This window comes from Elephas maximus, chromosome 3 (assembly GCF_024166365.1).
Source record: "Elephas maximus indicus isolate mEleMax1 chromosome 3, mEleMax1 primary haplotype, whole genome shotgun sequence".
Taxonomy (NCBI): domain Eukaryota; kingdom Metazoa; phylum Chordata; class Mammalia; order Proboscidea; family Elephantidae; genus Elephas; species Elephas maximus.
Window position 1 is genome coordinate 84,062,926 of NC_064821.1, and position 23,040 is coordinate 84,085,965.

At 38.1% G+C, this 23,040-nt stretch overlaps 1 protein-coding gene across 3 annotated transcripts in view; it reads right to left on the bottom strand.

Moving 5' to 3' along the window:
• The window catches only part of FOXJ3 (forkhead box J3), a 172,351-nt gene that overhangs the window by 83,278 nt on the left and 66,033 nt on the right, over nt 1-23,040 (bottom strand). For 2 of the 3 annotated variants that reach the window (XM_049878965.1, XM_049878963.1), the window contains exon 3: nt 19,738-20,062. In XM_049878965.1, the coding sequence (XP_049734922.1) occupies nt 19,738-20,062 (325 nt within the window). Of the gene's footprint in view, nt 1-19,737; nt 20,175-23,040 lie in introns of all 3 variants that reach the window. The other variant, XM_049878964.1, reaches the window with a different exon arrangement.

A 23,040-nucleotide genomic window follows, 5' to 3' on the forward strand; every position in this document is an offset into this window, starting at 1 on the left:
AGTGAAAGAAGCCTGTCACAAAAGACCACGTAATACTGTACGATTCCATTTATATGAGATGTCCAGAAGAGATATATCCATAGAGACAGAAAGTAGATTAGTGCTTGCCCATGGCTTGGGGGAAACTCTGGTGGCGTAGTGGTTAAGAGCTACGACTGCTGACCCAAACGTCAGCAGTTCAAATCCACCAGGCGCTCACTGGAAACTCTATGGGGCAGTTCTACTCTGTCCTACAGGGCTGCCGTGAGTCAGAATTGACTCAACAGCAACGGGTTTGGTTTGGTTTTTTTTTTTTGGTTTAGGGCTTGGGGCTTGGAAGGAAATGGGGAGTCACTACTAACGGATACAGTGTTTCTTTTGGGGATGATTAAAATGCTCTAAAATTTACTGTGGTAAAAGTCACACAATTCTGTGAATATACTAAAATCCACTGAATTTTATACTGTTAATGGGTGAATTTTATAGTACATGAATTATATCTCAATAAAGCTATTATAAATAAAAAAGAGAAAATCAAATTCAGTAAGAATCCAAGCTCGCCAGCACTAATAATAGGAAAAGTGGCAATATTATACGGTAAAGATAGCCTGACCAAAACCATGGTATTGTCAATCACCCCATATGCATGCAAAAACTAGACTAAGATAGAAGAACTGATGCATCTGAATTGTGGTGTTGGTGAAGAATACACCCACTCCTCACTTACCGACATGGTTAGGTTCCAAAGACCAGGTCGTTGTATGAAAGTAAGTGTTAGTGAAAATGGAGGAAGCCCACATCAGATCACAAAATGGAGGATTACATAACTGCAAAGTTACATCATTACATAACTGCCAAATTAAATCATTACATAACTGCCAGACCACTGAGAATCATGGCCCAGCCAAGTTGGCACATAACTTTAACCATCACAACGAGCGTTACTCTCGCCTTGCACCTTGATGTTCCTTATTGCCAGATAGATGTACATCATTAATGCACAAAATAGTCAGGTCGCAGATTTCTTACTATTGTCACAAATGCAAAATGTCAAATAACAAGATAGTTGATAAGTGAAGAGTAGGTATATTGAATATACTGAGGACTGCCAGGAAAACAAACCAGTCTTAGGAGAAATATAACCAGAATGCTCCTTAAAAGCAAGGATGGCAAAACTTCAGCTTGCTTGCTCTGGACAGGTCACAGGAGAAGTGGAGGGTCAGCAGAAATGAGAGAAACCCTCAGTTACGTGGACTGACACAACAGTGACAAGAACAGACTCAAACATACCAACAATCACGAAGATGGCACAGGACTGGGCAACATTTCATTCTGTTATACGTAAGACTACCATGAGCTGGAGCTGACTCAACAGCAAATAATAAAAACCACATTTTAAAAGTTAATGTTCCATCCCATATTAACAAATATCATTATTTGTGCAAATGGCATGGAGACAGACATAAATTCTAATTTGAACTTCACTCCTCACTATGTAAGCTATATGATTCTTAGGCTTATTTAACCTCCTGTTCCCTCATATACAAAACAAAGATAATTATACCTACCTCATACAGTTTTTCTGAGGATTAAATGAAGTGCATAACTAAAAGTACCTAGCAAACCAATGCAGCCCAATTCTTCAACAGTGAAGAGGACAGAACCAGGGGAAATCAGCTCCATTTCAAAAGTGTTTCATTAAACCCGAAATAGCCAAAGCAATCTTGAGAAAGACAAAGTAGGAGAATTCACTTCTTGATTTCAAAACATACTATAAATGAAAAAAAAATTCAAGTCAATTCCAACTCACAGCGACCCTATAGGGCAGAGCAGAACTGCCCCATAGGGTTTCCAAGAAGCACCTGGTGGATCTGAACTGCCGACCTTTTGGTTGGCAGCTGTAGCTCTTAACCACTGTGGCACTAGAGCACCAAAACATACTATAAAGCTACAGTAATCAAAACAGCCTGGTACTGATCTAACGATATACAGGCCAATGGGACAGAATTTAAAGTCCAAAAATAAAACCATACATCTATGTTCAACTGATTTTTGACAAGGGTGCTAAGATTCATTCAGTAGAGGAAAAGGTGTCTCTTTAATAAATGGTGTTAGGACAACTGGATTTTCACATGAAGAAGAATGAAGCTGAATTCATATTTCATACCATATACAAAAATTCAAAAAGGATCAACAACCTAAATGTGACATCTAAAACTAAAAAACTGTCAGAAGAAAACATAGGGTAAAGCTTCAGGATCTAGTTTTTAACAATAGGTTCTTGGATAAGATACCAAAAGTACAAGGAGCAAAAGACAAAATAGATAAAACTAAGACTACATCGAAATTAACATTTCTGCATCAAAGAGCTTTAGCAATGAAGTAAAAAGACAAACTACAGGTTGGGAGAAAATTTGGGGGACCGTATTATCTGATAAGGGTTTACTATCCAGACTATATAAAGAACTCCTACAACTGAACAACCAAAAACAAACAATCCAACCAAAAAATTGGCAAAGGATTTGAACAGACATTTCACCAAAGCAGATATACAAATGGCCAAGTAACACATGAAAAGATGCTCAACATCATGTAGTCATTGCTCTTGTTGTTGTCAGCTGCCCTGGAGTTCGCCCCCGACTCATGGCAATCCCATGCACAACAGAATGAAAGGCTGTCCAATCCTGCATTTCCCCATGATCATTTGAGAATTGGACCATTGTGACCCAAAGAGTTTTCACTGGCTGATTTCCAAAAGCAGATTGTCAGGCCTTTCTTCCTAGTCTGTAATAGTATGGAAGCTCTACTGAAACCTGATTAGCATCATAGTAATACACAAGCCTCCAATGAGAGATGGGTGGTGGCTGCACATGAGATACACAGGAAGCTAATCCAGGTCTCCACATGGAAGGCAAAAATTACAACACTGAAGCACATTCCAAAACCAAACCCACTGCCATCGAGTTGATTCGGACTCACAGCGACCCTACAGGACAGAGGAGAACTGCCCCACAGGGTTTCCAAGTAGCAGCTGGTTAGCAGCTGAGCTCTTTATCGCTGCACCACCAGGGCTCCGAAGTACCATTAGGAAGACACAAATGGAAATCACAACGAGGTACCACTTCACCTGTAACAGGATGGCTACAATCAAAAAAACTGGAAAATAATAGGTTCTGGTGAGAATGTGGGGAAACTGGAACCCTGATCTATTGTAGGAGGGAATGCAAACTGTTACGGTTGCTGTGGAAAAGTCTGGCAGTTCCTTAAAAAGTTAAACACAGAACTACCATATCACCTCTAAGTTTTGAAAACAGAAACTTGTACACCAATGTTCACTGCAGCACTATTCACAATAGCCAAAAGGTGGATACAATCTAAATGTCCACTGACAGATGAACAGATAAACTGTGGTATATACATACAATGCAATACTACGCAGCCATAAAAAAAATGAAGTCCTAAGACATGCTGCAACATAGATGCACTTTGAAAACATTTTGCTGAGTAAAATAAGTCAGTCACAAAAGGACAAATATAGTATGATCCCACGTACATGAAATAGGCAAATGTATAGAGACGAAAGTTTATTAGTGGCTACCAGGGTAGAAGGAGGGGGAAAAGTGGGAGTCACTGCTTAGGGGGCACTGAGTTACTGTTAATGGCGGTGAAATAATTTGGAAAAGGACAGTGGTGATGGCTGTATAAACAATGTCACTGAATTGTACATGTAAAAATTACTGAATTGGCAAATGTTTATATATATGTGTATATATATATACACACATACACACACATATATGTCTCCACTAATTTTTTAAAAAGCATTTCATTAAGAATTTATACTTATGTATATAGATGCAAAAATTCTCAACAAAATACAAGCAAACAGAATCCAACAACATATTAAAAGAGTCATATACCATGACCAAATGGGATTTATTCCAGGTACACAGGGATGGTTCAACATTGGAAAATCAATCAACGTAATACATAAGCAAAACAAAAGAAAAGAACCACATGACTTATCTATGGATGCAGAAAAAGCATGTGATAAAATCCAACACCCTTTCTTGATGAAAACCCTAACAGAAGACTGGAAAAAAGGGAAATTCCTCAATATGATTCAGGGTATATATGAAAAGCCAACAGCTAACATTATACTTAATGAAGAAAGACTGAGAGCTTTCCCCCTGAAATCAGGAACAAGACAAGGGTGCCCACTCTTACCATTTCTATTAAATGTTAAATCAGAAGTCCTAGGCAGAGTAGTAAGACAAGAAAAATAAAAGGCAGCCAGATTGGAAAAGAAGAAGAAAAATTATCTCTACCCATGGATGATATGATCCTATATACAAAAAATCCAAGAGAGTCCACAAGAAAACGTCTAGAGTTAATAGAGGAATTTACCGAAGCTGCAGGGTACAATGTCCACAAACAAAAATCGGCTGGGTTTCTATACACCGGCAATGAGAAATCTGAAAGGGAAATCAGGGAAACAATTCCACTTATAATAGCATCTAAGAGAATAAAATACCTAGGAATAAATCTAACCAGGGATGAGAAGAACTTATACAATGAAAACTATAAGACACTGCTAAAAGAGATTAAAAAAGACTTAAGCGGAAAAATGTTCCATGTCCATGGATTGGAAGACTTAATATTGTTAAAATGTCAACACTACCCAAGGTGATCTGTAAATCAAACTCAATCCCAATCAAAATTCCAACAGCCTTCTTTATAAAAATAGAAAAACCAATCCTCAACTCTATATGGAATGGCAAGAGGCCCCAAATAGCTAAAGCAACATTGAAAGGGAACAAAGTAGGAAGACTCACACTGCTTGATTTTAAAACATATTACACAGCTTCCCATTGCCATCTAATCCATTCTGACTCACAGGGACCATACAGGACCAAGGAGAACTGCCCCATAGGGTTTCCAAGGTGTGGCTGGTGGATTCAAACTGCCGATCTTTTGGTTAGCAGGCAAGCGCTTAACTATTGTGCCAATGGGGCTCCTCAACTTAACAAAAAGACAAACAATCCAATCTTATGGGCAAAGGACCTGAATATACATTTCACCAAAGAGGACATTCAAATGGCCACCAAACATGTGAAAAGATGCTCAGCATCATTAGCCATCAGAGAGATCCAAATCAAAACTACAATGAGCCACCATTTTACTCACATTACAATGGCTAAGACTAAAACACAGAAAATAAAAGATGTTGGCAAGGATGTGGGGAAATTGGAACCTTAGCCCACTTATGGTGGGAATAGGAAACAGTACAGCTGTTGTGGAAAACGGTGCAATGGTTCCTCAAAAAACTAAAAACAGAGCTACCATATGATCCAGCAATTCCACTCCTAACTATATACCCAAAAGACTTGATTGAAAGCAGAGACTTGTATACCAATGTTCACTGCAGCACTATTCACAACAGCCAAAAGGTGGAAACAGCCTAAATGCTCATAAACAGATAAATGGATAGACAAAATGTCATATATACATACAATGGAATACTACTCAGCCAGCAGAAGAAATGAAGTCTTGATACATGCTACAATATGGACAGAGCTGGAAGACATTAAGCTGAGTGAAATAAGTACATTACAAAAGGACAAATGCTGTATGACATTGCTTATATAAAAAGATGAGAAAAGGCAAATATACAGACAACTAAATTTATTAGTGGTTACCAGGGGCAGGAGGGAGGGGAAAGGGGGAATTAACAGTAAGAGAAATATTGCATTGATTAAGGGTAGGGTTGCGCAGCCAATTATTGTAACTGCTGTCAGTAAGTCACACACCTGTAAAATGTTGATCTGGCAAAACTTGTGTGATAAGATATATTTACAACAATGAAGGAGAAGAAAAAAAAAAAAATAGCTGCTGGGGCTCCAAAAACCTCATGCGATTGGTTCCTTGGTTCGAAGGTTTTGGGTCATAGTTTCAGAGGTGGTTGTTGTTAGGTGCTGTCAAGTCAGTTCCAACTTATAGCAACCTTATGTACAACAGAACAAAACAGTGCCCGGTCCTGCGCCATCCTCATCCTCATTATGTTTGAGCCCGCTGTTGCAGCCACTGACTGAACATATCAATTCATCTCATTGGGAGTGTTCCTCTTTTTCACTCGACCTCATGGTTTCATGGGACATCCTGGTTAACTGGCCTAATAACGTGTTTAGTTACCCTATTCCACCTCCTAGTTCGATCCATAGTGTCTGGGCTCTTAAAAGCTTGCAAACAGCATCCAAGGCACAACAACTGGTCTCTATTCACCTGGAAGACGGACAGTCAGGAATAGGAGGAGGAAATGGAATGTGTGGCTAACTGCCTCCATGAACAACCTGCCTCTTTTGCCGGGAGACCAGAAGAACTGGATGGTGCCCAGCTATCATTATTAAACATTCTGATCAAAGAGTCGACAGAACAATCCTGATCAAAAGGGGGAAAATGTAGAACAGGTCTTCAAATGCTCACACACAGACTCCAGACTTCCTGGAGCCATGAAGGCTGGATGAAGCCCTGAAACAACTGCCCCAGGATAATCTCTAAACCTTAAACCAAAAATATCCCCTGAAGTCTTCTTAAAACCAAACAGTTCAGAGGCGGAGCAAAGATGGCGGAATGCACATATGCTTTAGACGAGCCCTCTTTACAACAAAGACCTGAAAAAAACAAGTGAACAAGTATATTTATGACAAGCTAGGAGCCCGGGACATCAAAGGCAAGCTTAGAAAATGAACTGAGGGGCAGGGGAGGAAGAGACATTTAAGAAGCGGAGAGGAGTTACCGGACCTGAATCACAAGGAGCCCACAGGCACCATTCCGGCAGCAGCGGCGGCAGGCTGGTACTAGCGTTCCGCCGCAGTTTCCTCACGGAGAAGCAGCCAGCCATACAGCCTACTCACACCTCCAGAACCCGAGAAGAACGGCGCCCTCGGCAAAAGCTAAGTACTTGTGTATATTTTACTGCCCCGCCACCAAGCCAGCTTCAACAGCTGTTGATTCCCCTGAACCTGAGACAGGCTTGGGTGAGAGTCTAGAGCCGTTCTCCCAGACCTGGAGAAGGAATAAATTTGCAATTATTTGCCACCACCACTAACCGAGGGAGCTCAGGACAGAAGCAGCTCCTGTCCAGGCATAAATGGTTCATGGACTTTGAGTACCTTTCCCTTCTACATGAACCTGTGTGGGCCTATTTCAGGAGAATACATCCTTGCTGACAGATTCCAACCGTTTCAGCTGTGTGGCGAGAGCTGCGTACTTCATGTTTGACATTGCTTGGCCTATTAAACAGGGTCCTCACCTACCCACATATGGGGCCTAAGGACTGGTAGCTCCACTCAGGTCACCCAGCCACCTACAACAGGTGTCCAAGAATAACTGACACTGGGTGCCCGTGGTCCATCTGCAGAGCCCGCCCACCTGTACGCTGTAGGGATCAGGGACACACTTTCCTCAAAGACACGTGGGGGATGACTCTCAGCCCCCTGCCTTATTCCGAGCGTAACCCCCTGCTGCAACCAATCACCCCTGCACCTCTAAGACTGTAGGACAGAGCCTGTACCACACACTTGATGATCAGCTACCTAGGCACCTGAGCTGAATTAATACATGAAAAGTGAATGGACTCCTAGACTGATATACCTGATAACAGCTCTAGCCATCTGAGGACAGGACGTCAGGGCTCCTAAGGCAAAAATAATCAAGCTAGCTCACTCAAACAACCCATCTGGGCATATCAAAACAAAACAAACCAAGAAGCCATGACACAGTAAACAAACATAAAATAAACTAATACAATAACTTATAGATGGCTCGGAGACAGCAGTCAATGTCAAGTCACATAAAGAAACAGACCACGATCGCCTCAACAAGCTCTCAAAACAAAGAATCCAGGGATCCTCTACATGAAAGTACCTTCTTGGAATTACCAGAGTCAAAATACAAAATATTAATATTAACTAATTAATTAAGAATCCTTCAAGACATAAGGAAGGAAATGAGGCAATATACAGCAAAAGCCAAGGAACACACAGATAACGCAATTGAAGAAATTAAAAAGATTATTCAGGAACATAATGAAAAATTTAATAAGCTGGAAAAACCCATAGACAGTAATCAGAAATTCGGAAGATTAACAATAAAATTACAGAAGTAGACAACACAGTATCAAGTCAGAGAAGCAAATTTGAGCAAGTAGAAGGCAGAATTTCTGAACTTGAAGAGAAAACACTTGGCACCAATATATTTGAAGAAAAATCAGATAAAAGAATTAAAAAAAAAATGAAAAAACCTTAAGAATCATGTGGCACTCTATCAAGAGAAATAACCTAGGAGTGACTGGAGTACAAGAACGGGGGAGGGTTAACAGAAAATACAGAAAGAATTGTTGAACGTTTATTGGCAGAAAACTTCCCTGATATCGTAAAAGATGAGAAGATATCTATCCAAGATGCTCATTGAACTCCACATAGGGTAGATATTAAAAGAAAGTCACCAAATCATATTATAATCAAACTTACCAAAACCAAAGATAGAGAATTTTAAGAGGAGCTAGGGATAAACAAAAAGTCACCTACAAAGGAGAGCCAATAAGAATAAGCTCGGACTACTCAGTAGAAACCATGCAGGCAAGAAGGTAATGGGATGACTTATATAAAAAACTGAAGGAAAAAAATTGCCAGATAAAAATCATATATCCAGCAAAACTGTCTATCAAATATGAAAGTGAAATTCGGACATTTCCAGATAAACAAGGGTTTAGGGAACTCATAAAAACCAAACCAAAACTACAAGAAATACTACAGGGAGTTCTACGGTTAGAAAATCAATAATTTCAGGTATCAACCCAAGACCAGAACACTGGGCAGAGCAATCAGAAGCCAACCCAGATAGGGAAATCAAAAAAATAAATCAAGATTTAAAAAACGCTCAAAACTAGGTAACAGCCATCTTATGTAAAGGAAGACAACATTAAAACAATAAAGAGGGACTCAGAAATGTAGTCATACATCTTCCACATGGAGAGGAAGATAAAGCAATACAAAGAAAAAACAATTTTTTTTTTTTTTAAAGAAAAGTTAGGTTTAAATTTAGAAAAATAAGGGTAAATAATAAGGTAACCACAAAGGAGACAAACTATCCTGCACATCAAAATAACATACAAGAAAAAAATAGAGACTCAGCAGAAACAAAATCAACAACAACGAATATGAGAAAAGGACAAAATACAAAGATAACCTATTCTGCACATAAAATTAAATGGGAAGAAGAAACTGCCAACAACACACACAAAAAAGATATCAAAATGATAGCACTAAATCCATACCTATCCAAATTACGCTGAATGTAAATGGACTAAATGCACCAATAAAGAGACAGAGAGTGGCAGAATGAATTAAAAAACATGATTCGTCTATATGCTGCCTACAAGAGACACACCTTAGACTTAGAGACATGAACAAATTAAAACTCAAACGATGAAAAAATATATCAAGCAAACAACAACCAAAAAAGAGCAGGAGTGGAAACGTTAATTTCTGACAAAATAGACTTTAAAGTTAAATCCATCAGAAAGGATAAGGAACAACACTACATAATGATTAAAGAGACAATATACCAAGAAGATATAACCATATTAAATATTTCTGCACCCAATCACAGGGCTCCAAGATACATAAAACAAACTCTATCAGCATTGAAAAGCGAGATAGACAGCTGCACAGTAACAGTAGGAGACTTCAACAAACCACTTTCGGTGAAGGACAGGACATCCAGAAAGAAGCTCAATAAAGACACAGAAGATCTAAATGCCACAATCAACCAACTTGACCTCACAGACATATACAGAACACTCCACCCAACAGCAACCAAGTCTTTCTTTTCTAGTGCACATGGAACATTCTCTAGAACAGACCACATATTAGGTCATAAAGCAAGCCTTAGGAGAATCCAGAACACTGAAATATTACAAACCATCTTCTCTGACGATGAGGCCATAAATTTGGAATTCTATAACAGAAAAAGCAGGGAAAAGAAATCAAACACATGGACACTGAACAGTGCCCTGCTCAAAAAAGACTGGATTATAGAAGACATTAAGGATGGAATAAAGAAATTCGCAGAATGGAAACACTTCCTATCAGAACCTTTGGAACACAGATAAAGCAGCGCTCAGAGGTCAATTTACATCAATAAATGCACACATAAAAAAGTAGAAAGGACCAAAATCAAAGAATTATCCCTACAACTTGAACAAAGAGAAAGAGAACAACAAAAGAAACCCTCAGGCACCAGAAGAAAACAAATAATAAAAATTAGAGCTGAACTAAATGAAACAGAAAACAGAAAAACAATTGAAAGAATTAACAAGACCAAAACCTGGTTCTTTGAAAAAAAATCAACAAAATTGATAAACCGCTGGCCAAACTGACAAAAGAAAACCAGGAGAGGAAGCAAATAACCCGAATAAGAAATGAGATGGGCGATATTACAACAGATTCAACTGAAATTAAAAGGATATCAGACTACTATGAAAAATTGTACTCTAACAAACTTGAAAACCTAGAAGAAATGGATGAATTCCTAGAAAAACACTACCTAACTAAACTAACACAAACACAAGTAGAGCAACTCAACAGACCCGTAAAAAAAGAAGAGATTGAAAAGGTAATCAAAAAACTCCCAACAAAAAAAAAGCCTTGGCCCTGACAGCTTCACTGCAGAGTTCTACCAAACTTTGAGAGAAGAGTTAACACCACTACGACTAAAGGTATTTCAGAGCATAGAAAAGGACGGAATACTCCCAAAGTCATTCTATGAAGCCAGCATATCCCTGACACCAAAACCAGGTAAAAAAAAGACACTACTAAAAAAGAAAATTACAGACCTATATCCCTCAAGAGCACAGACAGAAAAATCCTCAACAAAATTCTAGCCAACAGAATTCAACAACATATCAAAAAAATAACTCACCATGACCATGTGGGATTCATACCAGGTATGCAGGGATGGTTCAACATTAGAAAAACAATTAATGTAATCCATCATATAAATAAAACAAAAGACAAGAATCACATGATTTTATCAATTGATGCAGAAAAGGCATTTGACAAAGTTCAACACCCATTCATGACAAAAACTCTCAGCAAAATAGGAATAGAAGGAAAATTCCTCAACGTAATAAAGGGCATTTATACAAAGGCAATAGCCAACATCATCCCAAATAGAGAGAGCCTGAAAGCATTCCCCCTGAGGTCAGGAACCAGATAATGATGCCCTTTATCACCGCTCTTATTCAACACTATGCTGGAGGTCCTAGCCAGAGTAATTAATTAGGCAGGATAAAGAAATAAAGGGCAACCACACTGGCGAGGAAAAAGTCAAAGTATCTCCATTTGCAGACGACATGATCTTATACATGGAAAATCCTAAGGAATCCTCAAGAAAGCTACTGAAACTAATAGAAGAGTTCAGCAGAGTACCGGTATACAAGACAAAGATACGAAAATCAGATAGATTCCTCTACACCAACAAAAAGAACATCGAAGAGGAAATCACCAAATCAATGCCATTTACAATAGCCCCCAAGAAGATAAAATACTTAGGAATAAATCTTACCAGAAATGTAAAAGGCTTATACAAAGAAAACTACAAAACACTTCTGCAAGAAACCAAAAGAGACCTACATAAGTGGAAAACATACCTTGCTGATGAATAGGAAGACTTAACATTATAAAAATGTCTATTCTACCAAAAGCGATCTTGTCTATTCTACCAAAAGCGATCTACAGATTTAATGCTATTCCAATCCAAACTCCAACGACATTTTTTAATGAGATGGAGAAACAAATCACCAACTTCATAATAGAACAGAAAGAGGCCCCAGATAAGTAAAGCATTACTGAAAAAGAAGAACGAAGTGGGAGGCCTCACTCTACCTGATTTTAGAACCTATTATACCGCCACAGTTGTATAAACAGCCTGGTACTGGTACAACAACAGATACATAGACCAGTGGAACAGAACTGAGAATCCAGACATAAATCCATCCACATATGAGCAGCTGATAATTTGACAAAGGCCCCAAAACAGTTAAATGGGGAAAAGACACTCTTTTTAACAAATGGTGCTGGCATAACTGGGTATCAATCTATAAAAAGATAAAACAAGACCCATACCTCACACCAAGCACAAAAACTAACTCAAAATAGATCAAAGACATAAATATAAAATCTGAAACGATAAAGATCATGGAAGAAAAAACAGGGACAACGTTAGGAGCCCTAATACATGGCATAAACAGTATACAAAACATTACTAACAATGCAGAAGAAAAACTAGATAACTGGGAGGTTCCTAAAAATCAAACACCTATGCTCATCCAAAGACATCACCAAAAGAGTGAAAAGATTACCTACAGACTGGGAACAAGTTTTTAGCTATGGCATTTCCAATCAGTGCCTGATCTCTAAAATCTACATGATACTACAAAAACTCAACTACAAAAAGGCAAATAACCCTGTTAAAAAATGGGCAAAAGATATGAACAGACACTTCACCAAAGAAGACATTTAGCTAGCTAACAGATACATGAGGAAATGCTCACGATCATTAGCCATTAAAAAAAATTACAGAAATGCAAATCAAAACTAAAATGAGATTTCATCTCACTCCAACAAGACTGGCATTAATCCAAAAAACACAAAATAATAAATGTTGGAGAGGCTGTGGAGAGATTGGAACACTTATACACTGCTGGTAGGAATGTAAAATGGTACAACCACTTCGGAAATCGATTTGGTGCTTCCTTAAAAAGCTAGAAATAGAACTACCATACGATCCAGCAATCCCACCCCTTGGAATATATCCTAGAGAAATAAGAGCCTTTACACAAACAGATACATGCACACCCATGTTTACTGAGCACTGTTTACGAGAGCAAAATGATGGAAGCAACCAAGGTGCCCATCAACGGATAAATGGATAAATAAATTATAGTATATTCACACAATAGAATACTACGCATAGACAAAAAAACAGTGAGGAATCTGTGAAACATTTCATAACACAGAGGAATCTGTAAGGCATTACGCTGAGTGAAATTAGTCAGTTGCAAAAGGACAAATATTGTAGAAGACCACTATCATAAGAACTCGAGAAACAGTTTAAACAGAGAAGAAAATATTCTTTGATGGTTAAGAGAAGGGGGAGGGAGGGAGGACAGGAGAGAGGTATTCACTAATTAAACAGTAGTTAAGAACTACTTTAGGTGATGGGAAAGACAACAGACAATACAGGTGAGGTCAGCACAACTGGACTAAATCAAAAGCAAAGAAGTTTCCTGAATAAACTGAATGCTTTGAAGGCCAGTGTAGCAGGGGCTGGGGTTTGGGGACCACGGTTTCAGGGGACATCTAAGTCAATTGGCATAATAAAATCTATTAAGAAAACATTCTGCATCCCACTTTGGAGAGTGGCGTCTGTGGTCTTAAACGCTAGCAAGCAGCCATCTAAGATGCATCGATTGGTCTCAACCCACCTGGATCAAAGGAGAATGAAGAACACCAAGGACACAAGGTAATTACCAGCCCAAGAGACAGAAAGGGCCGCATGAACCAGAGACTACATCATCCTGAGACCAGAAGAAATAGATGGTGTCCGGCTACAACCAATGACTGCTCTGACAGGGAACACAACAGAGAACCCCTGAGGGAGCAGGAGAGCAGTGGGATGCAGGCCCCAAATTCTCGTAAAAAGACCAGGCTTAATGGTCTGACTGAGACTAGGAGGACCCCACTGGTCATGGCCCCCAGACCTTCTGTTGGCCCAGGACAGGAACCATCCCAAAGCCAACTCTTCAGACAGAGATTGGACTGGACAATGGGTTGGAGAAGGATGCTGGTGAGGAGTGAGCTTCTTGGATCAGGTGGACACTTGAGACTATGTTGGCATCTCCTGTCTAGAGGGGAGATGAGAGGGTAGAGGGGGTTAGAAGCTGGCAAAAGAACACAAAAAGAGAGAGTGGAGGGAGGGAGCAGGCTGTCTCATTAGGGGGAGAGCAACTGGGAGTACGTAGCAAGGTGTATATAAGTTTTCGTGTGAGAGGCTGACTTGATTGGTAAACTTTCACTTAAAGCACAATAAACCAACCCAGTACCATCAAGTCAATTCCGACTCATACAGACCCTAAAGGACAGAGTAGAACTGCCCCACAGAGTTTCCAAGGAGCACCTGGCGGATTTGAACTGCCAACCCTTTGGTTAGGAGCCGTAGCACTTAACCACTATGCCACCAGGGTTTCAAAGCACAATAGAAATTTAAAAAAAGAATAAAGAGACATAATAACAACAAAAACCAAACAATTTCGCTTAACTAGTAAAAAATGTCTGCCTAGAATACTGTGCTCTTTTAAGAACTCTCTATATATGGGATCAAACTGTCAACAGCAACTCCAAAGACTGAATAGGAATGTTAGGGGGCAGTGAATTTATGTTAATGACGGAGGAAGGACTCAGAAAAGGAGGGTGAAAATAGTTACACAACTTGAAAAATGTATAAATGGTACATATAGAAACTGTCGAATTGGTGTGTTTTACACTGTATATTCTCAACAACAAAATAAAATAACATTAAAAAAAGAAAGACGTTAAGGAAATAGTAAGAGTGGTTAAGGAAACTATGGTACTTAATAGAATATTGTGATGTCATCAAGTGCAATTTTGTAATGACTAGGTAATAATATGAAAATTGCTCTTCATGTTATATTACAAAATTGGATACAAAATAATAGTGACATGATTATAACTGTTTTTGAAAACTATGCACACAAGAAAGGTAGAATTAAATATAGCAAATTATTAATGATAGCTATATTTTGGTAAAAGAGCTAACAGAATTTTTTTTTTAATAGTTCAGTAAACATTAGGTGGCAACAATGTTCTAAGCAATGCTCAACAGGGTGCCACTTAGGGTGCCCTCCAGAATACTGAAATCTATACACTCTGCAGTGACTCTTGTTACAATGCTAAAAAATGAGCTAGAGCAGGTATTATTCCCATTTGACTGATGGGAAAAGGAACCTGTCTAAAGTCACATGAGTATTTAATGGCTGGGCCAGAACTAAAATGCAGATCTTCCTTTTGATTTTTTTGCTTTTCAATATGTTTTAAATTTTCTGTAATAGCCACCTAATGCTTTAAAACAGAGTAGATGAAACTTCTTTAAAAGACTACCTATGAAAAAGCAATCCCTGGAGATATTAAAGTTCACCGAGAGCAGCAGATTAGACTAGATTATCTTTCTGGGCATCTTTTAGTTCTACAAATATTATCCTTCTCTACCTACTCCCATTTTTGCCCTCTCCACCCATCTTTCTCTCTTGTATCTAAACTATTTATCTTCCAGTGGAAATGGATCACTACTTCTCAACCAACTTCAGGCCATGACTTGGGCTGGCCAGCGGCAAGCATTATCAGTAGACTAAATTTGGCACTCTAAGGTGGTCTTACACATGAGCAGAAGCTAAGGTCAGACAGGTAAATGAGGTACACAGCAGAATGTTATATACTATGCTCTGCCAAATGTGGACCAAGCTCTTCAGCCTGGCATTCATATATTCACAGGGTTTCCATAGTCTGGATCTATCCCAACTTTTACTGCTCTCTAGTAGGAACTCCTATAACCAAATGTTTCCTAAGAGCTCTTAAAAATACTTCCCCAAAATTCATTCTTCTTCAGAACACAGCTCCTCAATAGTTTTCTAATGATTCTCACCTTCCTTGAATTCTCATAGCACTTACTCTTTGTACCACTCGTTTTAGAAACTCACTGTACCTCTCATAAACTCTTCTAAACTACCATACCATTTATTAACTGCACTCCTCATTTAACACTTTCTACTGAGTCACATATAAGCTATATATTTTTATGGCTTACACACAACTGTGCCCAGTAAATCAACTCTTTATAGTGTAACATTCTATACATTTCTCTATTACAGGGAGTTTCACCTATTAAAAAAAAAAAAAAAAAATCCCAGTGCCGTCAAGTCGATTCCGACTCATAGCAACCCTACAGGACAAACTAGAACTGCCTCACAGAGTTTCCAAGGAGCGCCTGGCAGATTCGAACTGCCGACCCTTTGGTTAGCAGCCATAGCACTTAACCACTACACCACCAGGGTTTCCGGGGAGTTTCACATAGCATCATAATTACCTGTTTGTATGTTTTCACCACATCCAATGAAGATTTTAAGCCCTTATGGACCCCATGCTAAGTTTCTTAATATTGCCCAAACCTATAACACTGCTTTGCAAGAATAGATGGTATAAAAATCCTTTTCAAATTAATGAATAAAGGACTAAATCAGCTAAAAAGAAGAGGACATGATCTAGACCACAGGCTGAACCCAGCCCGGAGACTTATTATGTTTGGCCTGCACAGTATTTAAGAAAACTGGAATTAGTTGACAACATTTAAAAATTGGGAAATTATACATAAAACCCTGATTTTTTAGCTTTTCTTGGAGAAAAGAATTGGAAGATCTGTCATATGCCCTAAAGGGCAACAAATGGCTAGAGCACAGCTTATCCTTTATATTAGACATGCACTCTTCAGTGCAGCACCTGTTTTTTGCTTTAGTCACTTATGTTACCTCCCTGGCCCCTGTTGGCATTCACACTGACAGCCAATGATACATAAAAATAAAAAAAATTTTTTTTTTGATCCATGAATTACTGCTGGGCTTTCTAAACCACTTATTCAAATTTTGGCAATTTCTATTCCCTAGACACCATTTTTTTTCCATCATCAAAATCTCCTAGTCTTCCATCATCCCAAGTTTTGACAAAAGGAGTCTACTAAACGATAGTGCCAATCAGTAAAGCCAAAAACACAGCTTAGGTGGATCACTACTCCTTGTTTAGAATGATCCGATTATGGGTCAAATTTTATTATGTATTTCCTCCACCGAAATATTCAGTTAGAGTGGACTCTTATTCTAAGTATACTGTTAACAATCACTTCTTACAGTGAGTCAGCCAGTTAAGAGAGAGTTTATCTTGGCAAATTAAATTCAATAAATATTTATGGAGTGTTTGCAAAATTCTAGGCCCTGTTCTAGTGGTTAGGAACATGAGCTTAGAAATCTGATAAAGCCTGGTACAAATCCAGGCTATACCATTCTCTGGCAGACAGACTGGAAAGTCACTTAACTTCTTTAAGCCTCAGTTTTCTAACCCTTAAAATTTGGACAATAATGGTACCTAGTTCATAAGGCTACTGTGTAGCTGAAGAAGACACTGATGTGAGGCACTTAGTACAGTGACTGGCACATAGAAAATAACAGAAGCAGCCATTATTTGCATATTAGCTAATGAAATACGATCTCTAGACAAAATCCGCAAGTGCTGTAATAGTATTATTAATAAAGTATTATAGAAACGGGAAAGAGTAATTCCACAGGGACAAGAGGGGTAGCATATGAGCTGAAAGAAGAATAAGATAATGTCAAATGGAAAAAGGTCAAAAAATTAAATTCTAAGAAGAAATAAGAGAAAAATAAAAGGAAGAAAAAAATCAAAGTGTTTATTTCCTGGAGATAAGTAGCAGGCTGAAATGACCAAAAGAAAAAGTTTATAAGAGGAAACTAGCAAAAAATAAAGCTACAAAGGAAGGTTGGGACCAAGGATCATACATTCATTCAAACCACATTTACTGAAGCTTACTAAATGGAAGCACTGTGCTAGGGTATAGAATAGAGGAAGAATTACAAGAAGTTCAGTAACACACAATCTCTTCCCTTAAAAACAACTATCTGACATTGTACATGACATATCATTGGTGCACAATAAATCCGCGTCTTTAGTAAATCTAGTCAAATAAAAAAGGCAAAGGTATTGAGGCAGAAAGAAACTGAAGAGTAACTACCATCTGATGGCAGACATAAAATCCTCTAAACTCCCTCCCTCCCTGCACACATGCAGACACACACCTCACACAGCACATTACTGGGTAATCATTGTATAAGAATCTGAACATAACACGTGCAGAGATAAAAGAAAGGCAGTTGAATTATTTGTTGTATAATATAAACACTCTCAGTAACTATTTTGATGGTACATCGAAAAGTTAGATGAGGAATCAGGGTTCCTTACAGTACTAACTGATTGCAGGACTGGGGTAAGGGAAGGTACAGCATGCGTCTGCAAGGTCTTCAGGTGCCAGAAAGTAAGAACGTGCTAAACAAAATGAAAAACAAAAAGGATGAGCCATATCAAAAAGACACTGAGGTCAATCTGTAAAAGCTCCCAATGGCCAAAGCTACAACAATTTGAACAACAAAATAATGACAGTACTGGACTATAGCTCAAAGAATAATATAAATATCCATAAGTCCACACTATTAGAAGTAAATAATTCAGTAAATAAATAAAAAGGGAAGAAGGGGCAACTCCTCTTCAGAGAAAAATTTCAATTAATAAATACAGAAGGAATGAAGGAGATGCAAAAAATCACCACTAGAAAACACAGTAAAAATTACGGCAGTTAAAACTTACAGAGCAGTAAGTTTATGTCAATGAAAAAACAATTTGGAACAGGAAACTGAGAATGGCTGCACAACTTGAAGAATGTAACCAATGTCACTAAATTGTACATATAGAGATTATTGAAATTGTATATGTTCTCCTGTGCATATTCTCAGCAACAAAAAAAATTTTTTTTAATTGCTACAGTTAAGATCTGCCAATGAATGCTAAATTAATAGGCAAATGTTTCAAGAGAAACAAGGTATATGCATGCCCTTAAAGTACCTCCCCCAAATATTTATCATTTACAACTCCGTTGTAGGGAAACACCACCTTAACCAAGGGATTAAAGTTAGCATAACCAGTAATTAGGCATGTAGCCCTGATATGACTGTGTGGAAAAAGACAAATCATCTCTTCAGTATGCTTCCCAGAAGTGCATTATCTTAATCTAATCATGAAAAAACATCAGACAAACCCAAACTGAAGGATGTTCTACAAAATATCCGACTCTTAAAAAGTGTCAAAGTTATAAAAGACAAGAAAAGATTCAGAACTGTTGCAGACTGGCAGAGACTAAGGAGACATGACAACTAAATTCAGTGTGGAATCCTGAATTGGATCCTGGAACACAGAAGGGTATTGGTGGAAATACTGATGAAATCTGAATAAAGTCTGTAATTCACTTAGTTAAGAGCACTGTTTCATTGACAGTACTACACCAACATTAATTTCTTAATTTTGATAATTGTACTATGATTACAGATGTTAACATTAAAGGAAATGGATGAAAGATATAGGGGAACACTATTTTTGCAGCTTCTGTAAATCTAAAATTCTTTCAAAATAAAAAGTTATAAAGTATTAGCTGCAATACTTATGTAATTAGTATTAATTACACACACACATAATTTACATACCTTACTGTGTGCGTATAATTTTTTAACCTTAAACACATTATCAACTTACCTGTTTTCCAATAAATGTTACATTGTCTCTGCTCTTACTTTATGCCATGCCTATCCCATAACATAATAAAGCTCTAAAAACTAATTTTACCAAAAATAAAGGTATTTACCTAAATTAAAAGCATTTTTCTCTTATGACGTCCCCAAAATGACTACTAATCAGAATTTCACCTTCAATTATATGAGCTCCACAAAAGAAGTCAATATTGCTATTCTTTACTACACAGAAGTAATAATTTAAATAAAATCCTTACCTTCCAACCACTGCCAGCCTCTCTATAATATGGGAAGTTATCACAAATCCACTGGTAAATCTCACTTAGAGTCATTTTCTTTTTGGGTGAGCTATTAATTGCAAATGTAATGAGGCTGGCGTAACTGTATGGAGGTTTCCCATCTTTGTGCTGTTGGACTTCCTCCTGGTCCAGGGTTGTATTTGGGTCAAGGAGAACACTCTTCTTGGAAATCCCTGTTCCGTGTGCATTTTGTGTAGCATCAGATTTTTGGATGGCTGCTCTCATGGTAAGCTGTGGTAACCAGTCCATAGATGTTAGGCTGCTCTCCAGTTCAGATGTCATCCTGAAGGTAAATAGACTCCTTAGTCAATATCAAGGAAAGAACCCCTGCTTCTCAAAATATCCAATATTCACAAATCTAGGAGTTCCAAAGTGAGGGAAAGCCTGAGTTAAATCTGGAGGAAAAAGATTGAGTATGTTAATGACCAAAACAATATTTAAGGGATCAACATTTTCCAGTCTTTTTTCTTAATATTTTTCCTCTCCAAAACATAACAAAGTTGGTTTTAAAATGTTTAGGATACAGAACAATATATATATACATAAACTGATTCTGATGTCAATCTTTCTGAAAAAGATGATCTATCTCTTTAAATAGGGCAACAGGATGTTGACATGAAAAACCCAATCTGCAGCCCAGCTCTTTACTCACCAACACCACAGGCCCTTTAACATTTAAGTCTGTACATCTGGCATTTCTTTTACACAAACTTTAGGGAAGTCACACGAACAAAGGAATATCGAAAGTCAAGTAGAGGCAAGAGGCCAGAAAGTAATGAAGAAATGGACAGAGGAATTTGCATGGAGGAAAGAAGGTAGAGTTGAGCAGGTGGGAGGTAGGAAGAGTAAAGCAGGGTAGACAAGAATAGTAAGTAGACAAGCGAGCTGGGGGAGTTGACCAAAATGAGGAATGCAAATTCAAGGACACTGATGAGCAAGAGAAAAGGAGGATAGGCAGTACCAGGCAATTATTTTTTAAAAACAAGTCAAGGAACAAGCATAAGAAAACTAACTAAAGATCAGGGAGTATAGGTAATAAGAGATTAAATCACATAAATAGACAGCAAGAAAAGAAGCATTAAAAGCTTGACAACAGGCTCGGGCAAACTTCCAGTCATCTGGGTTCTGTAATGTATTTCTCTCCAAGGCTGAAAAATTCAAACCATCACTGCCCAAATACAGAAAAGCAAAATCTGCCAAATAAATACAAATTCTGAAGAAGGGAGGAAGCAGTTCTAAGAATTGAAGGATATAAAAACAAAGCTTGACACTTCACATCAATAGCTACCCTTCAGCAGAGGGTAAGAGCCCTTCTATCCTGAGATCAAAGTAGCAGTTACAGTGACCCAACCAATAAGTAGAGAATGAAAAACTTCTAAGTGAGATCAAAATAAAAGAAAGAAAATAAGACCAAGAAACTTAAAGTACCTCAGTCAAAAGAAAAAAAAAAAAAAATCTGGCTAAGAAACTTTCATACAGGCCCCTCATCCCAAATACCAAGCCAAAACCCATTGCCGTTGAGTTGATTCCGACTCACAGCGACCCTATAGAGCAGAGCAGAACTGCCCCAATATGGTCTCCAAGGAGCATGTGGTGGATCTGAACTGCCGACCTTCTGGTTAGGAGCCGTAGCTCTTAACCACTATACCACCAGGGTTTCCATTCCAAATGGCAGCTGCCAAAAAGCAAGCCTGGGATATGGGGTTAGGATCTGAACTTCTGGGAAGCAATGTAGAATTGATAAAGAACATGAGCTTTGGAGTCAGGCCAACCAGAGTTCAAACACAGATTCTACCAGTGGAACTATTCTAGTTGTGGGACTATGAAAATGTTAGTATCTTTAAATCCCAACTTTCTCATCTGTAAAATGAAAGAATAATAGTACTACAGTTAAAATACTACTTCGAGAATTAAATGTGGTAACATATGTACAGAATTAAGCATTCAATAAATATTAGTTAATAATACTATTCTAGGAATATCTTGGGAAGGTAAACCAGATTAAGCAATAATAATTATAACTCTAAACAGCCATTAGATTCTATCCACACTGATAGCAAACAGAATCCTACTATGCTGTTTTCTAGAAATTCTGGTCTACATTTTTATTTTTCTTAAGTTCCCTCCATCTCTACTGTATAAAAAAAGATACACTCCTCTAAAACCTGAACTTTTAATTCCTCTATATAGCCCTTCGGAGATCTAAAAAAAAAAAACTTACTATCTTCCTCTACAGCCTCAGCCAGAAATGCTTGTTCCCAAAATGAAGTAAGGTGTAAGAATTTTGGAATAAGGAACAGGATAATTTAAAGATCACATAATGTTCAAAGGGTGGAGAAAGGACCCTAGAGATGGGAGACTAATCCTTTCAAGCCAAAAATGAAAGACTGTGGTCCACTGAAGTTAAAATTCTTGCCCAAATTCATGCAGGTTGTTAATAGGAGAGCTGAAACCAGGACAGATCTCCTGGTGCCTAATCCAGTAGTTTCTGTACTGGTACCTCACATGTAAAATGGGGACAATAATAGTGCCTACCTCACTGAGGTAAAGTACTCAAAACAATGCCTGACAGTAAATATTCAATAAATGTTAGCCACTTTTTTTTACTGGTGGTGGTGGTGATAAAGATAGTTGCTGCTATTATTATTCACATTTCATTCAAACATTGGCTATTATTATACCATGCTGTCATCCTATTTGCCACAATCAAGTCTCCACTGAGTAGCTTTATTTTGTTCAAATTCCCAAAGCAGTCAGTCGCATGCATTTTCAAAGTTAATATAAAAAAGCACATTCCAAATTACAATGTAATTGATATTGCAGATGTCCCCATTGAGAGCCATCTTTACCTTCTGTTCCCCTTCCACAAGTGCCAGCAATTGAGACTTTATAATAGTTTCAGTAATATGAACATACAATAAGTAGGCATTTAATACACACAGCATATTTAATTTACAAGAATATATAATTACATGTGCACAGGGCTATGCCTGGGTAAGATATATATACATACATACACAAAGGAAGTATCATAAAATCTCTGTCTCCCAGGCATAAGAAAGAGCTGAATAAAGATGCAAGGCTGGGCTCTGGGTGCTACAACAGTTCAGAAAAGGGAGAACACAACATATACTAGGGCTCTGAGGGGTAGAAAAAGGAGAACTTCAACTGAGTCTTGAAGAAAACCAAAACCAAACCAAATCCGTTACTCTCAAGTCGATTCCGACTCATAGCAATCATACAGGACAGCGTAGAACTGCT